Source organism: Diabrotica undecimpunctata, chromosome 6 (genome assembly GCF_040954645.1).
Source record: "Diabrotica undecimpunctata isolate CICGRU chromosome 6, icDiaUnde3, whole genome shotgun sequence".
Classification (NCBI taxonomy): Eukaryota; Metazoa; Arthropoda; class Insecta; order Coleoptera; family Chrysomelidae; genus Diabrotica; species Diabrotica undecimpunctata.
Window position 1 is genome coordinate 33,605,631 of NC_092808.1, and position 25,797 is coordinate 33,631,427.

Genomic DNA, 25,797 nt, shown 5'->3' on the forward strand with positions numbered 1-25,797 from the left:
ATTACCTGGTGAAGACCTCAGAGGTATAAAAGGATGCCCAGCAAGGAAAATCCCTGAGGACGATGTAGAATATGTCTGCAAACATATCAAGTCATTTCCCTCTTACCAGAGTCACTATACCAGGAAGAAAAATGAACACCGAAGGTACCTTTGTGATAATTTAAATATTAGAAAAATGTATTCATTGTACAAGAAAAAGTGCCAGGAAGACCAGAAATCACCGGTTAAGGTGCATTTTTATCGATATGTTTTTACCACTAAATTTAACCTTCACTTCTACATTTAAATAAAAGACACTTGCAAAAAATGTGACATATTCAAAATAAAAATAAGCAATCCTGAATTGAGTAGGGATGAATTATCTTAACTTAACACTGATCATGAACTTATTTACGGAAAGCTGGGAAAAACGCGAAAAGAAACCAGGACAGTTGGTTTTATGTAGTGTTGACCTACAGAAAGCTTTGCCGTTTCCAGTGTTATCTGTTTCAGATGCCTATTATAAGCGAAATATGTACTGCTATAACTTTGGAGTGGATGACTTCGACACAGAAGCTGGCGTATTTTATTTCTGGGATGAAAGTATCGCTTCCAGGGGCTCTCAAGAAGTTTCATCCTGTATTATAAAGCATCTTAAACTAAATGCTCCAAACAAGAAACATGTTATAATTTACAGCGATAGTTGTACTGATCAAAACCGAAACATTAAAATGGCTTTAGTACTAACAAGTTTTCTACAAAGCGATGCAACAGACATCGAAGTAATCGATCAGAAGTTTTTAGTTTCTGGACATTTATTCCTACCGAATGATTCGGATTTTGGTTCTGTAGAACTAGCAAGTTCTACAGAAAGCAAAGGGAAAGACAATCTATCTACCAAGTGACTGGAAATAAATCATGACTTCCTGCCGGAGAAAAAAGAAATTTATTGTTTGTGAGATGAGCAATGATGAATTCTTTTCAACAAGGACACTGAAAAGAAACATTGCAAATAGGAAAAAAAATTCAAGGAAAATGTCAGTAAACTGGCTAAAAATACAGTGGATAAGGTATGAAAAGTCTAAACCCTACAGCATTCAGTATAAATACACAATTCAAGACATGGTACAGTTCGACACCATCGATATCACTCCAACAGGACGAAAGGAAAGGCCAGTACAGTTTAAAAATGTTCCCATGCAAAAACTCTACTCAAGAATGAGACCTGTAAGCGAGCAGAAGAAACAGGATATGATTGACCTCCTAGAGTTCATTCCTCCAGTCCATCATAGGTTTTTTCAAAACATAGCAACTGCTGCAAATAATGAAGAAGAGGCCCACTTCCGTATGTTGAACCTCAAAGCGATGAGGAAGATAAAGCTGTGGACTAAAAAAGACTCGAGTGGATCGTAGAATTGATCGCTTTTCAAGTAAAGATATTTTAGAAATAGTTAATCTGTTGACAAAGTGTAAGAGTAAATTTTTTAAACTTTCTGTAACCTGTATTAACTTGTAAAAGTCAATTTTTAAGCAATAAAGTTTAATCTTCAACAAGGTAAGTCAGTTATTTTATTCAATCGCTATTTGTGTTTAGGATAGTAGTGGTGTAAGTCATTTAAGCCCTTTTTATTCTTTTATGGTAAACAATAGGTATATAAAACCTATATTAATAAAAAAGTAACAATTTGTGATAACAAAAAGGCAATTTTTTTTGCTTTAAACTATAAGGGGATTTTTTTGTACAGCGTCTAACAAACACTTAAAAATCTCAAATTGATTAAAAACTGATTTACACCACTCTGATTCTCATCAGCTCATATATATATATATATATATATATATATATATATATATATATATACATATATATATATATATATATATATATATATATATATATATATATATATATATATATATATATGTATATATATATATATATATAAAATACTAATACATAATATTATAAAGTGACAAGTTTCAGACAAAATACGAATTACATAAGCAACCTACGTCTAGGGATAGTAGCCAAAAAAGTAAATGATATAAAATTTACGTCAAAGCTCTTACTACTTTTAAGGAACGCCCCGAAACTAGCGAATGCAGTCACAGTTGAAGTTTATGTAAATATTTGATTGAATTTAGTGGTATAAATATGCCACTGAGCATCAATTTTTGTTTTTTAATCATGGAGAATAATAAGAGAAATAACGATATAGTGTGTATGCCACTTTCAATAAAACTTTTTAGAATGCATAAAGTTTTTCCTTTGAAAGAAAATCTTTTAAACCCGGGGAAAATATTTTATATAAAATTTTTTATCGTAGCGATTTGCTCGTCTGTTGTTTTAGTGGGAAGTACACTACATCTTATTAAACATATACAAGGTAAGTTTATATTGTGCTAATTGTATTCGAAATCTTTATTTTTTGTTACATTAAATATATTGTATTTCACTTTCTAAAATTTGAATAGTAATTATCAATAATTGATCAATAAATAGTGCAAAGATGTTGATTTTCAATTATATGCTTTTAAACAATCTTTATAAAACATGAAATAAATTTTTAAATTGCCATCTGGGCAACATTCATATATTATCGTGGGAACCTTTTTGTATTCCCTTCTGTATTCTTCTTCGTATCTAAACATTACTATTTGAAAGTGAAAGATTAATAATTGACGGAAAAACTATTAATAACATATATAAATATAATAAAAAAATGAAGCCTACAGAATGATGCTTACCCGACGAACTAGAATAACTGTAGAGAATTACCAGACAAAGAGAAGAGAAGAAAAGAGGATACATAAAAGAAAAAACGAAACCACCTAAATGAGGATCTTAAATATATAGAAAACCTCAACAGAGAGAAAGAATTCAGAACATTCTATGAGAAAGTTAACATCAACAAAAAATAATTTAAGGCAACCACAAGACAATGCAGAAGTCAGAATGGCGACCTATTAACAACAAGTAAAGATGTATTAAATAGATGGGTGGAATACTTTAATCAGGCATTTAATATGGAGGAAGAAGAAGAAAACCTGGAAGACGAAAGAGATAAGGTAAGGGGAACAGACGAAAGGGAAGAAGAACCACCAACGATTCTTGAAATTAAAAATCAACCGGAATATATAATCTCTCAGCTGAACTATATAAAGAACGTGGCCATGATACCATAATGGCATTACAGCAGCTTATTAAAGAAATATGGACGCAGAAATCCCTCCCTAATGATTGAAATATTGGAATACTTTGCACCATACACAAAAAATGAGATATCTTTGAATGCTCTAACCACAGAGGAACTACGCTTCTAAATACAGCGTATAAAATATTTTCCACAGTGCTATGTCAACTTATGGCACCATATGCAGAAGGGATAGTAATAAAATACCAGGCTGGTTTCAGAGGTGGTAAATCGACAATTCACCAGATTGCAACCCCGAAACTAATTTTGAAAAAAACACTGGAATATGGCATTGATACTCATTACATATTTATAGACTACAAAGCAGCCTACGACTCTGTGAATAGAAGAGAAATGTTCAAAGCAATGAAAGAGCTAGTTATAGCAAATCAGTTGGTAAATTTAACAAAATTAACTCTTGAAAAATTAAATGTAGAGGACGAATTTAGGGGGAATTATCTGAACCTTTTAAAATAAATAACGGAGTGCGCCAGGGAGACCCTCTTTCCCTATACTGTTCAATCTGGCTCTGGAAAAAGTAATACGTATGTCACAAATCACAATCACTGGTTCAATATATAATAAATCAGTGCAAATCCTGGCCTATGTGGATGATATCAATATTGTTGGGATAACGGAAAACGCTGTACGAGAGGCGTATGTAGCATTAAAAGAATTTGCTACAAAAATGGGTTTAACAATAAAAAACCAACAAAACGAAGGATATGAAAATAAGCACGCAATCACAAATCCTACGACCACTTGTTGACTATGACTATGACAATGACTATTAATAACATAAGATATGCAGAAAACACCGTGATTATAGCAAGTTCTCCTGAACAACCCCAACTACTACTACAATGTAAAATTTGGATTTAAACTATTTCAGTACATAAATAACTTTTATGTTTTATATGTTTACTGAGATATAAGCAAAAAATGTTGTTAGAACTTAAATATACGTATAATTTAAGTAGTATTTTTACTAATAAGGATGGTACAAAGAAAATAATAATAATGGCATCATGACTTTTGCTTACAATAGTAGTAAGTTTGCCTTTTAAAATGGTAACCAGAAACTAAATGTATAAAATTAGGAATAAATTTACTAATTCTAGTAACTAAACTGTTGTTCTCCTATTGATGTCTACCATTTTCCCTCATAATTTTCATTATTAGTGATCTTAAGTTCCACTTAAATCGAACGGCAGTCAACAGGGTGCGCATAGCCATGATGATTTCCAACCTTCGATAGAAGATGGAACTTAAAGAAGAAGAAGTCATACTATCACGCTCTTTTCCATGCATTGGGTATCCTTTCTTCCTCATATATCCTACTCATCATTTGCCACAAAACGTCAACTCCTTCCTCTCCTAGAGCATCTCCTTAAAGAATCTAAGTACGAGTATTTAAAATTCATTAATGAAGTTTCAGTAGAGTTCAAATTGTTCTGTAGTTTCTTGAGTATATTAGGTTTTTCTTGCTACCTTTGTGTTATAACTATATAATGCACTGTAACCTTACCGATAGAAGATGGAACTTAAAGAAGAAGAAGTCATACCATCACGCTCTCCTCCATGCATTGGATATCCTTTCTTCCTCATATATCCTACTCACAATTTGCCACAAAATGTCAAGTCCTTCCTCTCCTGGAGCCTCTAGTTAAAGAATCTAAGTAGGAGTATTTAAAATTCATTAGTGAAGTTTCAGTAGAGTTCAAATTGTTCTGTAGTTTCTTGAGTATATTAGGGTTTTCTTGCTACCTTTGTGTTATACCTATATAATGCATTGTAACCTTACCGTTGCTCAGTGTTGTCGATTATGTTATGTTTTAACGAGTAACTAGATAAAAAACGGGTGTCCCAGTTTTTCCTTGGTTTTTTTGTTTCTTTGTTTTTAGATAAAGTTATATTTATGCTGCTAGGTTTAGATTTAGGTTAGTTTTGCTATCATCATTATCATTCTGACTTAACAACCCGCGTGGATTCTAGCCTCCTTAAGAATTTTTCTAAAGTCGTCCCTATCCATCGCCTTTCTCCGATAAGCACGTATTCTCATACTTCTTATGTCTTCATCGATGTTATCAAAGAACCTTGTTCTGGGTCTTCCTTTTCTTCTCTGACCAATGGGTCAGGAACCAAGGAATCGTTTTTCTAGCTCATTTTTTTCCATCCGCATTACATGCCCTTTTCTCCTCAGACGTCCTATCTTAATATATTTTACGATATCTGGTTCCTTATATTATATTCCATAAAGTTCGAAGTTGTATCGTCTTGTCCACACTCCATTTCCATTCACTGCTCCATATATTCGCCCTAGTACTCTCTTTCGAAACATTCTAACATGTTTTCATTACTTTTTGTTAGAGTCCAGATCTCTGAACAATATCTTTCGACTGGGCATAGTACTGTTTTGTAGAGTTTTATTTTTGTATTTCATTTCCCCCTGAATTCTGAATACTAAATTCAACTTTTTCAAGAGTTAGTTTTGTTAAATTTACCAACTAATTTGGTATTCCTAGCTCTTTCATTGCTTTGAACATTTTTACGAACAGAGTTGTAGGCTGCTTTACCTTGTTGCTGTAGTCTATAAAAAATATATAATGAGTATATATGCCATATTCCAGTGTTTTTGAAGTTATACTTCTATACGCGCGCTCCACGTTGGAAATTTGTATGGGAATGAATCTGTGAAACCATTAAACTCCATTCGCTTAGCTCGGGCATATTTTGACAGATTCATCGTCGGAAACCTACAACACAACAATTCCTACTTCTCAGTAATAATAGCTCAAGTATCCTACTATTGCAGACTTCTTTCTTTAAAAAAAGAAGAAATATTCTAAATAGTGGAAGTGTATACTAAACCCATCAGATATTGGGTAGTATATATTTAAAAAATATATTTTAGTTGTTATAATTTAACATAACTATTTATTATAATGGTACAGATAAATAAATATTGATTGTCGGTAATTCGCAAAGTTCTATTTTATTTACTATTTAATTTGTTTACTATTAATATTGGCTATGAGTACGTGTGCTTGGTTGTATAGTAATTTCCAGCCACTTTTAGTCTGTCAAAAAGTAACTAACTTCGCAAAAAAATAATTACTAAATTAACTAGACAGTTCGGACTGGGAATAGCGAACCGAGTATACAATATGTAAGATAATGAGTAAGAGAGAGACAGAAGATATATTTTCCCTCTCTTCCTCTCTCTAATATAAAAATGTTCCTTTTGTATATATCATTTAATATTATACATATTATATAAAGATATATATAAATATAATATTATACATATAATAAAATATTTATTAATATTATTATTTATGTGATATGTTTTGTATTATATATTAAATGTTCATAATTATATTATTCTTTTGTATTTCTAAATAATAATCTCAATAAATCACTCTATGATCCAGAACTGTCAATTTTGAAATACATTTGTGTTATGTCCTCGGTAGTGTAGTAGTCAGTATCCCCGCACGCGGGAGACCGGGGTTCGATTCCCAGTCAGGGAGGACTTTTTTATTAATTATTAATTATTGTCATTTTTATTTTATTAATTATTGTCATTTTTAAATACTTATGGATATTGCATTTTAATTTGTATTGTATTATTATATATGGAATTATGTTGCACTGTATTGTAGTGTATTTTTTTATGTATATTATTGTCATTTTTAAATACTTGTGAATATTGCAGTTTAATTTGTATTGTATTATTATATTAATAACAAAATAAACAATGAATTTTACTGCAGAGTATGTGTAAAAAAATTTTGCATTCAACTTCTTTCATACATATATGAAAATAAAAATATAAATTTTCATCAAAATATTGATTCAATCCTTCATTGTTAGTAAGTTGTTATTAATTCTGTTTCTCTTTCTACTATGTCTAACCTATAAAATTACATGTGTAATGATTGTGTAGATTGACTCCCAAATAAATTTGTAACGGCGAATGCGTGTATAGAAGTGTAACTTCAACCGGCAGTCCCACTGGACTGCCACACCCGTTTTTTTTTCTAAAATTTGTTTCAGGGTTGCAATCTGATGAATTGTCGATTTACCACCTCTGAAACCAGCCTGCTATTTTCCTACTATTCGTTCTGTATATGGCGCCATACGGTGACAGAATACTGTGGAAAATATTTTATACGCTGCATTTAGAAGCGTAATTCATCTGTGGTTACAACATTTAGAGATAAATTCTTTTTTGTGTATGTGTTAGTGGTTCCTCTTCCCCCTCGTCTGTTTCCTCCACCTCATCTCTTTTGTCATACAAGTTTTCTTCTTCCTCCTCTATATTAAGTGCCTAGTTAAAGTATTTCACCCACCTATTCAATAAATCTTTCCTTGTTATTAATAGGTCGTCATTCTGACTTCTACATTGTCTTGCGGTTTTGTTATCTGTAAATCCTTTTTATACACTGAAGTTATTGAAAACAAGCTATAATTTAACCTGTCTTAATTTGTAGAATCTTATTCATGTTGTACCGAAATTATTTTGCCTACAATAGGGTAAGATTACATGGGGTAGAAAATTGGGGACAGAAACTACTGGGAGTGGAGATAAGGCAAGCAACATAAACGATACTGTGCGGACGGCACTCAAGGGTTAATGGGAGAGCTGGGGTTGTGGATAATTTGAATGACAAGGGGTCGGATTGGGATAACTACCAAAAAATGAAAGAAAGGGTACATGAATCTCCTGGGACATATAAACGAATAAAGACAACAAGAAAAAGACTTCTAGCTATTTGAAAGGGAGGACGCCGCTTCGAAGAATCCTAAACGTGCTGGATTTAGGAAAAATATCCCTAAAATAAAAAACACATCAAAGGGTTAGATTATTCTAAATTAGAGCAAACAAAATAGTTCAGAGAAATGAAATAAACATTTATTTCTGTCTCAAACAAACAGTTACATATACAGATAAGCAGAAGTAATTATGATATTTATAATTACATGGGTTTATACCAAAATAAAACAAAACTTACATATATCCTATCTGTTTACAAACTCACAAGTGGGAATTGCTACAAAACTTACAAAACTGTTATTAGGTTATTTATAACTGGCAGAAATTGATTATCAAAATTAAAGATATCTTTTTAAAATGAAAATCCCATAAAGGTTAACCTCTTCTACAAACAAAAAAATAAAATATGTTACAACAAATTAAAGGCTAGCTGTCATATGCCAAATTTAACACAGAACAATTAAAATGACTGGGAATATAACTGAGGTTGAACTCTCTGCCACACGATCAAATACAAACTGCTTAGGAACAGAGCAGGAACAAAGCGAGGTTGAAGGGGGCACTTATGCAAATCTTGAACATGGCTTCTAAAAAAAACTGGAACACGTGGGCAACATGTGGTTATCTTTCGGAATTGTTGTAAAACTGCTCAATACCGAACATTTAACTGCTACTGCATACTACATTTCCATGACAAGGAACAAAACAGGAAACAATACAAATTAGAAGAAACATTTTTGACTAACACTATGAGCGACTCTAGTCGACAGCTGCTTTAGCGAGAGTGATCTAATAATCTTTTAAATTTATTCGCTTAACTTAGCATAAACAAAACATATAAACTGGAATATTTATTTGAAACGCAGAATATTTAGCGGTTTCGATCAAAGAAAAAAATCCCAAAGAAATCTAAACAACTCTAAAAATGGTTTATTTTACTCGGCGACGCTAAGATGAATAATTGAAAGAATTCGGTGTTTTAATACGTACGAATGGGAAATGAAATATACTAAGATTATTCTTTGATACTTTATCAAATACGAAGGGATTTCGATGCATATCCAAAGAATTTAGAAATGCTACAATGTAGCACAACTCTTGGTTGTTAATATTTCATAGACCTTATGAATTTAAGTTTATATTTATTAGTCTTTTTCGTTATACTAGTTTAGTCATGTTACGACTGGTTGATTAATGTTTAATCCAATAGAAAATTTAATTTTGTCGCAGATTTATATTTTTTTATACAGTTAATAATAAAATATAGAGTTGAAAAATGGTCCGTAACGTTGATTTTGAATTCTAAAATTTTCGTTAATTTTCCAAAACTTTTTTAGCTAGAGCCTCTTCACATTTCAGCTATGAACTACCTTCCACAGATACTTCTTAAAAAGTCTAAGGTCCGACTTACCACAAATAACTTAAGCCATTTTTATAATATATATTATATAATATATTTTGTAACTATATATATAGTTACCAAAATGTCTTATAAGGGAAGTTTAACAGAGTTGATTTTTATTAAGAAATGCGTTTCGCTAAAAACCATAGTTAGCAAAAGTACACAACAATAATTAATTACTTTTATTTTTCTAGATCATACTTTTTATTACATAGAAGTAGATTTGACATACATTTTGTCCAACAGTGCTGGTTATGGTCTTATATTATCTTACTTGCTAAGAGTCCATGATGGAGTTCAACTATATTTGGGTATATCTGATTTTACCAAATTTGGAAAACCTAGGGACTTCGACAGAGTTAACGCAAAATACAATAGATACTCTAAATTCCAATACTGTTACCTTCAGTTTATGATACTCGGTGCCGTAATTGGATCTACTGCATTTCGTGGACAGGAATGTGAACAATTGAATGAAGAAAGACATACTGATGAAGTTTGTGGACTTTTTGCTTACACCTGGATGCCATTTAATATAAATTATTTTCCCGTCAAACAAGTTTTTACGGTTGTTCAGGTATGTATGGAATATATATATATATATATATATATATATATATATATATATATATATATATATATATATATATATATATATATCTATACCGTAGAGGTAAATAGTAGTATGTCCATCTACTGAAGTTTTGAGATAATGAGTAAATAAGATGAATTCCAGAAAATTATTGCAATCATTTTAAATATTAAATAATAAATATTCATACATAAATATGAAATTATGTATTTATATAATTGTAGCATTGTATATTAGTTAAACAATATTGTCCTAGTGTGATAAAAAAATTGTTTATATATTGTATAATATTGTGACTAAACGTCTTTTGCCTCAGCATTTACCAGCAGATAAAAAAGTGTAGAAAGTAGTAAGTATTTCTATAAAACTCATGAAACTGATTGGGGATCTACTGTAAAAGTATCAGTAAATGATCCTTTTTCTTTTGTGTTATAACTTTCAGTTTTTCATGACGTAGTGGTAACTGTTCAAGCAGATTGGTCGCAGTTGCTGTTCTTCTTCAAAATTTTTAAACTCATATTTGTCCATTTTAATCACTTGATCACCTAACGAACTGCTACCAATCCAAAGGCGTTACAATTTGGATTGTTAGCTGTTTTTTTTATAGATCTTTCAATTAGACTTGGTCAGCTTCTAAGCGAGGTTGTCCTCTCAGTAAATATTGGCATGCATGGTATGGGTGGGTTTTCGATAAAAAGTGATAAAAACCTTAGGATTGGTTTTTCTTTATGAAAACGTCGAGAAACGGTAGGGATGAATCAGGTTCCACTTCCATCGTAAACTGAATACTAGGATGTATACCAATCTGATGGGTTTGAAAAGACACTAAAGCATTTCTGTCATATGATCAAATGACGAATGTATCGTCAACATATCGTAGCCAACACGTGGGTTTGGGCATTGATGTGGATAGAACTCGGGTCTCAAAGTCTTCCATAAAGATATTGGCAATTACTGGAGACAGTAGAGAGCCCATTGGTACACCATTTATTTGTCTGTAGAATTAATTTTGGAAGATGAAATAAGTGTTGGACATATAATGTTTAATGATAGATAAGTGATCTTGCTGGCTACTGTATTTAGTTTTTAGAATGTTTAGAGTTTTGTCTATAGGAATTTTAGTAAAGAGTGAAACGATATCGAAATTTACTAGCATGTCTGACGGTTAGACAGGGTTGTTTAAAAAGTTCGATGAAATGAAAAGAATTTTTGACGAAAAATGAAGCATTTTCGGCAAGAGGTTGTAGAGTTTTGGCCAAGTACTTGCCCAATGGTTGTGTAGGGCAGTTGTATGCACTGACAATGGGACGTAGCGGAATATCGGGTTTATGAATTTTGGGTAGGCCATCTTTTAGAGGTGTTCTGGAAAACTTTTTACAAGGAATAAGAGATTGTTTTATGTCAACTGGAAGAGAGGTTTTATTGATAATGGCTTTTGTTGTTTTCTCCAGATAAGTTGTTGGATTATTAGGAATTGGTCTGTAGTCTGGAGTATAAGTGAGATTTGAGAGTTTATTAATATAGGAAGGACTGTTTAGGATGACGGTGGCATTGCCTTTATCGGCGGGAAGAATGACTAGATTTGGATTTGACTGAAGTTCTTTCAGGGTTTTTTTCTCGGATTGGCTAATGTTCGGAGTAGGAGGCTTTGAGTTTCTGAGAACTCTAGCGATGTCTTGTCTAGTTATTTCAGCATTTTCGGAAGTGGACTGGAAATGGCTTCTTCAATTTGACAGATGATTGTCTCAATTGGAATCTGACTTAGATTGGATTAGTTTTAATTTTGCTAAAGCTTGAGCGGCAATGGTCGAAATAGGAGTATTAGAAAAGTTGTGAACTACTGGGTTTCAACGTTGTGGTTTTTGGAATTTGTATTTCAGTTAGATGCGCTAATTTGCGCTCCTGAGTTTCAGTCTTAGATGTGAAAGTATTTAGGGCTGTCTTTAGGGCTTTTGATACGGTTGAAACTACCCCATAATATAGGATGTACATTGGACGAATTAATGGAATACCAGATATTAAAAATATTAACATTTGTGATATTTAGTTTTCGTCTAGTGGAATGAATGGTTTCACGTAGAAGTGCAAAACTGGTCTTTCTAAAAATTTGGGAAATAGAAGAAGAAGAAGTATGGTGTTTGAGTTTTAGAAATTTGGAAAATACTTTTTCAAATTGACTTGAATGACTCAGTTATCAGAAAAGTCAGTCGAGATATGGACAGTTAAATATAAAATTTCACTAAAATTATAAAATCAAATGTTTAATATTTTTTTTATGTTCCCTCACTACAATCAAAAATATTTTATTTAATAAAGTTGTGCAGATTTTTATTATGAACCATTTTGATATCAAATTTGTCCGGTTGAAAACGGACAAATTTGGCCACGGTCATCTTTTAGGGGATTCTCTGCATGCTTATAAGCACATTCCGCTTTGTGTTATGCCATTAAACTCGTTGTCTTTGTTTAAAAAAAAATTATACACTTGTGTCATAATATACTATAATAAGTATTTAATGTTTTTTTTTTTATTTTATTATGTTCTAGTGCTTATGCATTTATTATATCTACATGACTACTGGATTAGGTGCATGGATGGTGCTAGAAAGTGTTGAACATATAGTTGTCAGAATGAGACATCTATCTTTTTTGTTTGAGGACGCTCTTAACCAAGAAGATGCAAGAACTAGACGTGAAAAATTTAATTTTGCGGTTAGATATCACGTATCTCTTCTAAGGTATTGTACTTTGACATTATACTTCAAATAGTTTAAAATTTAAGTAATGCTTATTTTTCCAATTCCATAAAATAAAGTTTGGCTATTTTATAAAGCTCGGCAAATCCAGCAAGCAAGCAATTTAATCAAACCCAGCCTGTGAGACATGTTCACAACTTATAATTACGTTCGGGTGTAACATTTCATTGGAGCGAGGTGCATTAATTCGTGTAAAACAGGACTTACTTCACCCCGCTTCAATGCTACAGACCATCCCTTTCCCCCCTATAGCACTCTGATGCGCCATAGGGGCACAACCATCAGCCAAATTCTCTTTATAAAACTCCAACATGGCTCTCTAACCGATTTAAATTCAGGCGAGCGTACGGGCTTTATTCCTTTATCCTCTTGCCCTGTAAATCCAGTTTGTTTTAAGCCTCTTTATATCATCTGTTCACCATGTCCTTCTCCTCAGTCTTAATCGCTTATAGGGATATGGTGACAGCATAATTTTTTTATTAAAAGTTTTTTACAATTCCCTTCCATCCTTCTTCATCCTGGTCCAGTTCAAACTCCGTCCAAAATTAGAACGGTTAGTCGATAGTCGAATAACAGGAAAACTTATCGTTTTCAATTCGAAGCTGCAGCTAGGGTAAATACCTGGACTGAAAAAGACATGGCAGCTTTCTTGGTCACTTTGAGGACAGCCAGCAACCGTCTTGCCATTTCTTCCCCAAGATACACCCAGTTATACCTCTTTTGTTCAAGCTTGAGGAAAAGGATATGGCCAGCAGTTTAAAGTTTGATATCAAAAACATAACAAAAGCCTGCAAGAATTTGAAGCCGATATTAAAAGATTGCGTGTAGCGTACCCTCAGGTAAAGATTTTCTAAAACAACTTGGTATACAGACATCCAAACAATAGAAAAGGCTGAAAAGAATTATTGCGTTGCCAGAAAAGAGCTCCTAGTCATTAAAAAGATATACAGTGAGCAAGTAAAAGTTGGAATAAATTCGTTAAATGTTTGATTTAGCAATTGAGTAAAAAAAGCTCAGACAGGTCGATTTTATTTTTAAGTTGCTATTGATTATCTGGTATGATGGTTTATTGATTTATCTGACCAAAGTCTTAAATGGTACCATAAAATTGCAGTAGAATTGCTTACTGGAACTTGTATCGTAAACGCTTGTTATTTATTTAATAAAAACAATAACAAAGTAGATCAAAAACAAATAATAGAATTCCGAGAAAAAAAGAAAATCCTTTAGACTTTCAATTGCAACGTCGACTAAAACACAGATTGATCCCAACTGAAAAAAAAGGACGTCGTGCTACATGCTACAGAAAATATAAGGATGATAATGGGAACGCATACGCAACAAACAATTCAAAGCTAGTCAAAACCAAATGTGAAACTTGTTAGGAACATTTTTTGTGTCTGGAATGCTTTCTGACAATCATATTTGTAATAGAAAATATTGTTTTTTTAATTATTTTTTTCTTTCTTTTATTATGTAAAATTTATTGTTAACTTTAATTTTTGCCATTTAAGTAATATGTGATAAATAGTATAAAAGGGTATAGCTAATAAAATCGTGATAAAAGATGTAAACATTTTAATTTCCTACTGCTTAAGTATATTTTTATGCAGTCTTCGGCCACGTCAGTTACCTACCCATATCAAATACATAGGTACTGCGCTTTTTGAATATGCACAGGGCTCCAACCAAAATTTTACATGTGTATCTAAAAGTATAGACGCAGCGATTTTGGCTCCCGCGTGTGTATACTTTTGGATGCACACGGCGGTCAAAGTGTTAAAAGAAGTAACAAATTGTTTTTACCTGTTAAGGCGTTAAAACATTTGAATAGCTTACGTCATAGTGACGTTTAAAGTAAGGTAAACAGACGGTCATTTTATTAGACTGAATTCTATTTAATACAATATATTTATGTTTATAGCTTAGAAGAGAAACTGAACGAAACGTTTACTGTTTTCATGTTTACGCATGTTAGTATGACAGGACCAATTATGGGTTATGGTGTATATGCATTTATGAAGGTTTGTATTTTATAATTTAATTAATGTTTTAGACTTTAAATTTCTTTAATTGCATATTAAAATATATCTTATTGACTGATGTCCGAAATTTTATACTTCGTCGCATGTGTAAACAAAAAGAATTACTAAGAATAATCAAAGAGAGGAAAATGCAATACTTGGATCATGTGTTAAGAGGCGAATGATATGAATTACTTCAAGTTATACTGAAAGGAAAAGTACAGGGCAAAAGATCAGTAGAAAGACGCCAGAACTCGTGGCTGAAAGACCTGAGGAGATGGTTCGACCGCTCATCCGCAGAGATCTTTCGCACAGCAGTTTCCAAAACTACAATTGCCATTTGGATCGCCAACCTTCCAAAGGAGACGGCGCAATGAGAAGAAGAAGCATCTAGTACAACTTGCACACGGTGGTCATTGGATTCTTTGTTAATTTCATTGGAAAGAGTGGGTTGTTGGGCCAAATATTCTTCCACGATTTAATCAGTGTAGTAGGCTTGACTTGCTGCCAGGTAAACGCAGCATTGATAATTGCATCTTTGATGTTAAAGTTTTTTAAAATTGAAATGATACCAGCATTAAGTTGACTTACAATATCCAAAAGGAGTTGTTTCTTGTAGTTTGCCTTGAGAGTTTTCATTAAGTTTTGATCCATGAGCTGAATCAATGCAGTAGTATTTTTCGGTAAGTAAGTTGCCTCGATATATCCATCGGCAGTTTGGATTTTTAATTCGTCCTTATCAGGATGTCTTGGAGCATTGTCTAACAAGAGAAGGGAGTTGAAAGAAACTGGCAGTTTCTTTTTTCTTAGCTCATTTTTAACTTGGAGGAACTTATTTGTCACCCAGGCACGGCTTTGCCACATGTTCGTAATTGTTACCTTCTCAGTTTTAACATTTTTGAAGGCACGAGGTTTTTAGACTTACCCACGATTAGCAATTTCAATTTGTGGAATCCTGATGCATTCGCGCATACCATGGGAGTGAGACGTTTATTCTGAAGTTTTCTCCCAAAAACTTTTTTTTCGTCTGAAGTAACAAATCCTTATTGGAAGTTGCCACCAGTTTAAAATGGTTTCATCAGTGTTATAAAGGTGTTCAGGAATTAGGTCTAATTCGGATGTAGAATCTTTTTGCTCAAATTCTGAATAAATTCAGATATCGCAGACTCATCTGCACTCAATTTCTCTTTACTCATCTGCAAAAATCGTATTCTGTACCTTTTTTTAAAGTTTTCGAACCAACCTTGACTTTATTTTTAAAACTGAGCTTTATTTTTTAAAATGTCGCCTGGAACCGGAGCTTGTCTGCTTCGTTGTTGTTTAAACCTGATGTGCAGAGCTTCTTCAACACCAGGAAATTCACTCATTTTATGGGTTTTTCTGTTCCTAGAATCATTCTCTACAGATTTTATAAATTTTTCGATTTTGTCTTTGGTTTTTATAATGACGTACATTGTAGCTCGTCCAATATCATACAATCTAGATATCGCAGTCGGAGTTTTACCACACCCGCATGTCTTAATAATATCCTATTTATTAATTATAATGTCTCTAATTGTCTCCATTATTAGCAGATATATTTTTATGAATATGTTCACAAAAGAAAACACAGGATACACAACCAACATTTACAGAAAACCAACTTACACCAACAGATATTTCAATTACCACTCAAACCAAAACGTAAACATCAAAAAAGGAATTATAAAATCAGTAAATGATAAAGTCCGAAACACCTGCTCCAATAGAAAATGCGTTTAAGGAAGAAAAAACCTGCTAACCAAGGTTTTGACAAGAATAACTACCCATTGTCATTTATAAAAAAGGAATTTCATAATATTAAAGAAAGAAAATAACAAAACACCACAAATAATGTAGAAACACTCACAAGAAGGAATTCAAAGAAGAAAATAATACGATATGTAAGGGCTTATCAGAAAAATTGAAAAGGATAGGAAATAAGTACATTACAACAACATTCAAAATAACCAACATACTGAGATGCATCCTGTCCCAAATCAAATCCAACAAAAAACAAGAAAGATTAAAGAATTGCATCTATAAAATACCTCGTAAATGTAATAATTTATATGTGGAGAAACCGCAGGACCACTAAATGTCAAGATAAATGAGCATGAAACATACATCAAGAATAAAGACTTCGACAAATCTCAGATGCGTAAACATGCCTGGGATAACGAGCACAGAGTACAATGGAATGATGCATCAATAATCATGAATGAAACAGGAATGAAAAATAAAAAAAGTCAAAGAAGCAGCTCTGATCCTACTTAATAAAGAAAAATGTGTTGTCAATGGTTGTCAGGATTTGGTTATCAATACTAAAAGAAGAAGTCAACAACAAGAACATACTAACAATCCACAAGGAATCTACGTTCCTGTATTTGGCTGTATACCATATATTAAAAAAATTTATTAAAATCCTTTGTAAAAGGTATATATTTTTAAAAACCCAAACGGGCTGTTTTAGACAAAACGTTTTCGGAATCCATTATTCCATCATCAGTGTCCTATAAAATATATAACCACTTAATTAAAAAGAACGTGAAGTTAAAATTTTGACCAAGGTTAATGTAAAGTGTGGTTAATACTTACTAGGAGTACATGAATGTAGCCACTAAATACATGGGTAAAAACCCGTTAACAAATAATTAGTTACATTTGTTTTACATTATATTTTATAATTTATTAGGATGTTAAAGTTACCGTTGGATTAGGTAACATGGTGACATATGACTCCACGTTGAAGTTGCAAGTCCTGAGACTGATACTAACAATAGCAAATTAAAGAAAGTTGAAGACATATCATCTACAATCATAGACAATATATATGCAACACACAATACACAAACATATAATCTACGTAAACACACGTTACACAAACAAATAATACAAAAAACACACAAACCAGTCAGAATTTGATATTACTAGAGTAAAAACACCACCCTGATATTTTTTTTAACCAAAAGCAGGATACAAAATTTAACCAAAAGTAGTTGGGCCAGAAATAATCAGCAGAAGGCAGAGAGATTTGCCACTCATCTAGAGAACACATTTAAGTTGCAAGATGACCAAGACGATTTGGCCTGAACCAAAGCAAATTGATGAGAATATCAAGCCAACTTCCCCAAAAGAAGTAGCTGAGTTAATTAAAGAACAAATCGACCCAAATAAAGCACCAGGTTATGACCTCATTACCGGAAGACTGCTAAAAAATCTATCAAGAAAAGCTATCGTAAAATTAACAAATTTAATAAATGCTGCCTTTAGACTACAATATGTTCCAGATTTATGGAAGATAGCTGAGGTGATCATGATACCAAAGCCTGGGAAACCCCTAATGAGGTGACATCATATAGACCAATATCACTCCTACCTGTGATGTCCAAGGTGTTTGAAAAACTCCTCCTGCGAAGAATCCTGCCAATAATTGAAGAAAAGAAAATAATTCCAGATCATCAATTTGGATTTAGAAATAAGCATTCGACAATTGACCAAGTGCATAGAATAACTGCTATAATTGAAAGATCATTAGAGAAAAGAAAAGTCTATTCTGCAACCTTCCTAGATGTGGCACAGGCGTTTGATAAAGTCTGGCATAAGGGTTTGATACATAAACTTAAATCATTCATGCCTAAACAATATTCAAATATATTACAATCATATCTAGCGAACAGACATTTTAGAGTTAAACAAGAAGATGCATACCCTGATCTCAAGGATATTGAAGCAGGTGTTCCACAAGGGAGTGTATTGGGTCCAGTCCTATATCTAATATACACGTGTGATATACCTGAACTAGAAGACGACACCATAGCTACCTTCGCAGATGACACTGCTGTCTTAGCGGTAAGTGATACCGTCGAAGAAGCTACAGAAAAACTACAAAATTCAATAAATAAAATCCATGAATGGACCAAAAAATGGAAAATTAAGCTGAATGAGAATAAATCAGTTCATATAAATTTTACCAATAAGAGAATTAATAATTTTCCTATTAGAATAAATGATGTCCAAGTGCCTATTGCAACATCAGCAAAGTACTTGGGGATCACTCTTGATGCGAAACTTCGCTGGAAAGCTCACGTAAAGAAGAAAAGAGAAGAACTAGGCATCCGCTACAAGAAAATGTATTGGTTAATGGGAAGACAATCCTCTCTATCCATAAATAATAAACTTCTAATCTATAAACAAATACTGAGACCAGTATGGACCTATGGCTGCCAACTCTGGGGCTGTGCCAAGCCTAGTAACATCAAAGTAATCCAGACATTCCAGAACAAAGTACTGAGGAACATCGTAGATGCGCCTTGGTACGTTAGGAACAACGACCTTCACCGGGACCTCAAGATGGAAGACGTCAATCAAATAATCAAGAAATTTGCAGGGAGCCATGAACAACGACTCCATCATCATGTAAACGTCGAGGCTATCCAGCTCCTCGACAATACGAACCTAGAAAGAAGGCTCAAAAGAACAAAGCCTTTTGAATTGGTATGAATGAGTGAAAAGCAGAGTAAAGTGTTGTGCGAGTATGCATGCTAAATTTAATGCCAGTTATTAGAAATAATAGGAAAGATACTAGTGAGTAGACACCTAATTTTAAGATTTCATTAGTAATTTAAGTTAGAAACAAATTGATAATTGGTCTTACTGACCAGATTTTAATGTAAGTACACTTCTGTGTCTTTAGTAAAAAAAAAGCAGGATACTATTTACAAGATCGAGGCTGTGTAAATCAACCATAAAATTTGAGAAACATAACCTACTAACAACTTGTTAAACGAAACGTCAAACGTCAGTTAAAAATGTAATTTTCTTTACAATCAGTTCTGACTGAATCCCAGATAAACATATTGAACTTAAACATTCAACAAGAAAACAGTTTCAGAACCTCTACATAATAGAATATTTATTAGTGCCTACAGAACGACAAGCGAGAAATGGCTTGTTGCGCATTAATCAAATTTTATACTATTGTACATAATTCATGGCCGTCAAGCGGAACAGATCGAGCTTCTAACATTAAATTTACTGTAGTGTTGTCAAGTATTTAAATATTTCTTTGAAAAGGAACGGGTATATTTTGGCATCAAAATGGAAGGTTCAGGGAAAAATAAGTGTTTGGGATCCCAAGAATTGATTGAACTAATTTAGGCTGCACTTAAAATTTCGTTGGCCCAATAAATGTCAGCTTTAAATTAAATGACGTTTTACAATTAAAGTCATTCTGATGTATTGGCAACCATGCAGGGCGGTTACGTCACAATCAGTTGGGATGAAACACGGGACGAGACATGACGAGAGGATCGTTTAATTAATGTATATTTATTTGCATTACATTTTGGAGTGATAATTAAAGTCGGTAGTATTTCCCAGACTGTTGTTATTATTTACAACCCGGTCCGATGCTTATTAGTTATGTAGATATGAGTAATCATTAAAATAATGACAAAGTTGTTAGGACTGTATCTATAGGTGTGGTTCAAAATACTTAGGAGAGCTAAATAAATGTTACACAGACAATTGAGACAAAAGAATAGAGTTCATAAAAGTCGAGTTTAATTTATTCTTGAGAGGAGAAGAGCTGCCCCCAGAATGGAAAACTGCATATATCAGCAATCTATACAAAAATAAAGGCGACAGAAAAGATTGTAAGAACTACCGAGGGCTTAGTGTAACTAACTCAATCTGTAGAGTCTACGGGAAGATAATTAAAAGCCGAATTGAAGATTGCTGGGAAGACGCTGAAGATCAGAGTGGCGTTCGTACTGGTCGTTCTTGTATAGACAATGTGTTCTGCCTAAATCAAACAATACTATGCGTTTGGAACATAATATGGAGACACAGATGGTATTTATTGATCTTCAAAAAGCGTATGACAGTGTCCCATTAGCCAAGCTATGGCAGGTGCTAGAAGACAAGAATATTCCACCGATTTACATTAATGGTGTAAGGGAGTTGTACGATGATATGACGAGTGTAATAAAGATTGGACAAAAAGTGACAAGAAAGATAAAAGTGACCAAAGGACTTCGCCAAGGCTGCTGCATTGCACCTACACTCTTTAAGATTTATTTGGAGGGGGTTTTGGAAAAGAAAATGTGAACCTATGGGTGTTAAAATTGGAGACCATACACTGTACAGCTTGCATTTTGCTGATGACCAAGTAATACTTGCAGAAGATCAAGATGATATCCACTACATGTTACGAAAAATAGATGAAGAATATACTAAGTGGGGCTTATCAATTAATCCATCAAAAACAGAGTACGTAGTAGTGGGAGGTGAAGGAAAGCACTTAGAACTAGGAAGCAAACAAATTCAAAATACTGATAGCTATAAATATCTCGGTGTAAACATTACAAACAATGGTCGGAATACAAAAGAAATAGCTACTAGAATTGATCAAGGAAATTCAGCAATACGTCAACTGAATAGTATACTTTGGAATAACCATATCACCCGAAACACAAAAATTAGGATATACAAAAGTATCATAGAAAGCATTGCTACATATGGTTCAGAGCTTTGGGTAATAAATAAAAATGACGCATCCAAAATAAAAGCAATGGAAATGAATTATTGGAGAAGATGTTGCTAACTCACTAAAAGAGATAGAGTAAGGAATACTGAAATCAGAGAGCGTATGGGCATAGACATTGACGTCCTGGAAACTATAGAATGCAAAAGGCTGAAATGGTATGGCCATGTAGAAAGGATGAATGATCAACGATGGCCAAAGTGAATGTTACAGTGGATCCCCACCAACCGCAGGAAAAAGAGCAAGAAGATCGTGGAGACAAGAAGTAAAAGGTGCAATGGAAGACAGGGGTCTACAAGTAGATGACTGGAACGATCGCAAGCGTTGGAAGCTAGGTTGCGAGAAACGGCGGCAGCTGTAATAAACTCGTTATATATATTGTAATATGTAATATGTATGTAATAAACTCGTTTATATATATATATATATATATATATTTATATATATATATATATATATATATATATATATATATATATATATATATATAAAAGTCACTCACCTATATTACTGTTATATACATTCACACAACGATATTCGTATTCTACTTTATATTTGTTATAATATTTTAATAATGTTATACTAGGGTAGAAGCTATTCTTCCCTCCTGGTGGCTCTCGGATGGTCAATTGGATTATTATTCGATTGTCACAGTGGACAAAGATTACAAAACGAGGTCAGTATATTTTTAGATTCTTCTATATCTTAAATTTTAATCATAAAAAAATATTGGCTATGAGTGCAGTTTATTTATTAAATGCAGAAGTTGATTTTATTTTCTTTATCAAACTAAATATCTAAAAGCTGAAAATTTCGATAAAAATTTGTAAATAGATTCAGACCTAGTATTTTAAAATAACTGTCAACGAAAGTAAACATATATTATTAATATGTATTACGGTGCAGTTGTCAGAGATTTTACCTCTAAAAATCGTACGAATAAGCTGAATTTAGCTCAGAATATCAACAATGCCTGAAGCGGCCAGCATTTTGAATTTCAGTTATGCGCTCGAAATCACTTTTAGATAAAATTTGTATCACCTCGACGGTAAAAAATTGATAGGAGTGTCCTATCAAAGAGAGAGAGAGAGAGATTATGTACTATAATATTCTGGAATAGTCCACCTCTATTCTTCTCGTTAAAAGCGCATCGAAGACGGGCGCTATTGAAGCGCCAACACTTGAATATTCTAGATTTATCCTTATAAGAATTGTGACACGTACTACGCATCGGAGATGGGCTATTTCGTTACACTGCTCCCCTCTTAGATCTGAGTGTCCCGATAAGCAACTCTAGATGTAGGTCCAGGATGGCAGAATCTACAGAACTCTCCAGCTCTGCATAAACCCCTTAAGAAGAAATAACAGTCTACTGACTTTGAAGGACACGATCTCATCGAGTTAATACAACACACAGTAATTCGTACACCGGTTTCTAGGAAGATCACTTGAAGCATGCTTCTGACAATCTTCCAATCCAGATTATCTAGTGCATGGCCTATCTTGGGTAAGGCCAAATTCTTGATGCCATAATTGCACACGATTTTCTTCACATTAGTTAGAGCACGCCATATATCCTCGTCCCTGTCTATATACGACTTCCTGGTCACCATATACAGTACTCCACGCCTCACGTTGGGCGCCAAACTGTAACGAAATATTTTGCCTAACACATAGGTATTGCTATAAGGGGTTTAAAATTGGGACAGAAGTTACTGAGGTTGAAGATAGGGCAAGCAAAATAAACGATACTTATGCGAACGGCACTCAGGGTTTATTTGGAGTAGCTAGGTCGTGAATGAAATAGGGGGATTGGATTGGGGCAACTACAAAAATGAAACAAAGGTGTACTTACATGAATCTCCAGCTACAAAAAGACAAACACAACAAGAAGAACCTCTAGCTATTTAAAATGGACGCCGCTTCGCGTCATCATCCAGCAGGATCCTCCTTTTAAAATTATCTTTTTAAATGAAATTATGTAGAGAGGTTAACCTTCTTTTAAAAACAAAACAAACCAATGTCAAAAATAATAAAACTAGCTGTCACATGTCAACATAAAATTTTACAATGGAGAACAAATAAAATGACAGCAATGGCCACACCCTAAGACATATAATTTTAATTATTACAATGTCTTTTTTTAAATTATGAATGCAAATTATTATTTGAAATGTTTATTCTTACTTTAAAAGTTCAAAACAAAAAAAGTTACTTTGATTTCACTAAGTTACACTTTACTTTAAATTTCTGGGGGTAGGAACTGGAACTCAAACTCTCAATTCATCTCCATATTATGAAAAAAGTATCCTGAAACGGCTGCTTAGGACGAATACAAGTCTGAGGCTGAAAGTTATTGTATTAGAACACACCTTGGACTCGGCTTCTCACAAAACTGGAACCATCTTGGTTATATTTCAAATTTGTTGTACACGACACAAATCTCTTAGATACTTAGAAAAATAGTGATTACTGTTTCTAAACTGACATATTATATAGAGTAAAATTCCACTATTTTCAACAAATTTTGCCGGCTTCTGGTAACTACAAAACGACGTCTGTCTCAATCGCCCATCTTTTCAAACCTAACTTGAATTCCTACGACCTACCTAATACCGGCCGGGGCTACCGTTTCCCTTCCCCTCATGTCAATTTGCAGGGGCAAGCGGACCCTAAATCTCGTCAAACAGGCTTCAAATTATATGGTACATGACCTTCATTATTCTCAGCTTTAAAACTAACACGTACGAATAAATAAAACCATATTTTCGTCGTAGTTAAAAACTGAAATTTGGAATTCTTTAATTCAAAACATTTAAATTAAGTCCGCCTCTGGCGATGAAAATCCACAGACGATAATGGGAGAAAAAAACAGTGATAGATAAGCACCTACAACAGGTGAATGGAATGAAGATATTGATTTTTGTTGATGTTATTAGTGTTAATATTATGATGTAAACTAAATATTCACAAATGATATTAGATGTACTATTTTAACACTTCACCACTTTTTCTAAAAATTAGTTCTAATATCGTTATCGATAAAGTCGTTAATACTAATTATTACGAAATGATGACATGTTTACTCTTCGAATGTTCGAATGAGACTCCCTCTCATGCATTTTTAAGCATCGGATTAGAATTATATTTATTCCTTTATCCATTTAATTGATATTTTATCGATTGTTAATAATTTAATTGTATCGATCCACATGTTTGTCATTCTTGTCACTCATGTTTTGCCGGTTTCATTCTGTGGCCTACCAGATTAGTTGTGTATGTTTTATCTTTTTTCCTGGTTATACTTTCCCATCATATTTTATTGTACTACCTAAATATTCATATGCTTATACTTTTCATATAAATCTCTCTGCATTTTATTTTCTTGTTTTATTGGTTTTTTGTTTTATCTATTATTATTCTTTTGGTCTCTTGGAGGAGCTTTTAACCTCTAGATAACGCGTTACCTAGTGGCGGATAGGGAAATGTCCATATCTTCATAAGCTGGTTAGGTGAGAAAGAAACATTAAAAGTTCTAATCCTTCACGCCGGAAGCTAAGGCATCTAGCTAACTCTCCGTTTCTTTGAAACAATGAAACTGTTAAAATGAAACCTACAAAAATGTCTCCTCAGTATAAATTAATATTAAGGCTTTATATAATTTTTATTTTTAGGGTGAATTATTGGCTAAATCTCTCTTTCAAACCAACTGGGTCAATTGTGAGGAGGATCTTAAAAAAGACTTTTTATTTGTAATAATGAGATGCCAACGACCGTCCGTTTTGAAAGCAGCTTCATTCGGAGTTATGGACCTTCCTATGTTTTTAGGTGTTCTGAAGGTTTCATATTCTTATATAACTCTAATGTCAAATAATAATTAAAATTATGTACAATATAGTTCATAGCTACAAAAAAATATTAACAAAAATGTATTAGATAAAAGTATAATAGCAAAAGTATTATATTCGATAGCTATGTATTATAGTAAATGCACTTGCAATTTAAAATAAATAACACTAAAAAAATAAAAGGCTTTTCTTTTGTTTAAACGAACACTTATTATCATATGATAATAAGGGCGAGATATCTTCAAAAAAAGGCTCTCCACTGGACTGAAAGCTCTAACCCAAAGAGGTCATCGGTTTGTTCTTCTTCATGCTGGAAGCGAAACTAGTTTTGTGGCATGGGGCCGAATTAATTTTCTTGGCCACAAAGGAAACCGCTGATTACCATGACGAAATGGACGGGGATCTATATAAAGAATGGTTTGAGAAGACGTTAATTCCAAACTTGCCAAAAGAAAAAGAAAACGTTGTCGCTTTGGATACGAAGGCATCATACCATTCCCGTAAATTTGATTTACAAAAGTTGTGAAACAAAAAGCAAATCAAGGATTTGCTAATCGAAAAGAACATTTTCTTCGAAGAATATTACCTAAAAATAAATTACTAGTTACTGCGGTCGCATTTAGAGACAAGTAAGACAAGTACAAAATTGAAACAATT

General features: G+C 33.0%; 1 protein-coding gene across 1 annotated transcript; it reads left to right on the forward strand.

Moving 5' to 3' along the window:
• The first annotated feature begins 1,014 nt into the window (after nucleotides 1–1,014).
• Nucleotides 1,015–25,173, forward strand: LOC140444281 (uncharacterized). Its single transcript, XM_072536030.1, has 6 exons — nucleotides 1,015–1,324; nucleotides 9,550–9,932; nucleotides 12,495–12,685; nucleotides 14,628–14,727; nucleotides 21,879–21,968; nucleotides 24,967–25,173. Exons 1-6 carry the CDS (start codon nucleotides 1,015–1,017, stop codon nucleotides 25,171–25,173), a joined length of 1,281 nt encoding a protein of 426 aa, XP_072392131.1.
• The last annotated feature ends 624 nt before the right edge of the window (nucleotides 25,174–25,797 follow it).

Coding starts and splice junctions, on each gene's coding strand:
- LOC140444281 (XM_072536030.1), top strand. CDS start 1,015: ATGTCAGTAAACTGGCTAAAAATACAGTGGATAAGGTATGAAAAGTCT. Junction 12,686..14,627: donor TATCACGTATCTCTTCTAAG/GTATTGTACTTT, acceptor TTATGTTTATAG/CTTAGAAGAGAAACTGAACG. Junction 14,728..21,878: donor GTGTATATGCATTTATGAAG/GTTTGTATTTTA, acceptor ATGTTATACTAG/GGTAGAAGCTATTCTTCCCT.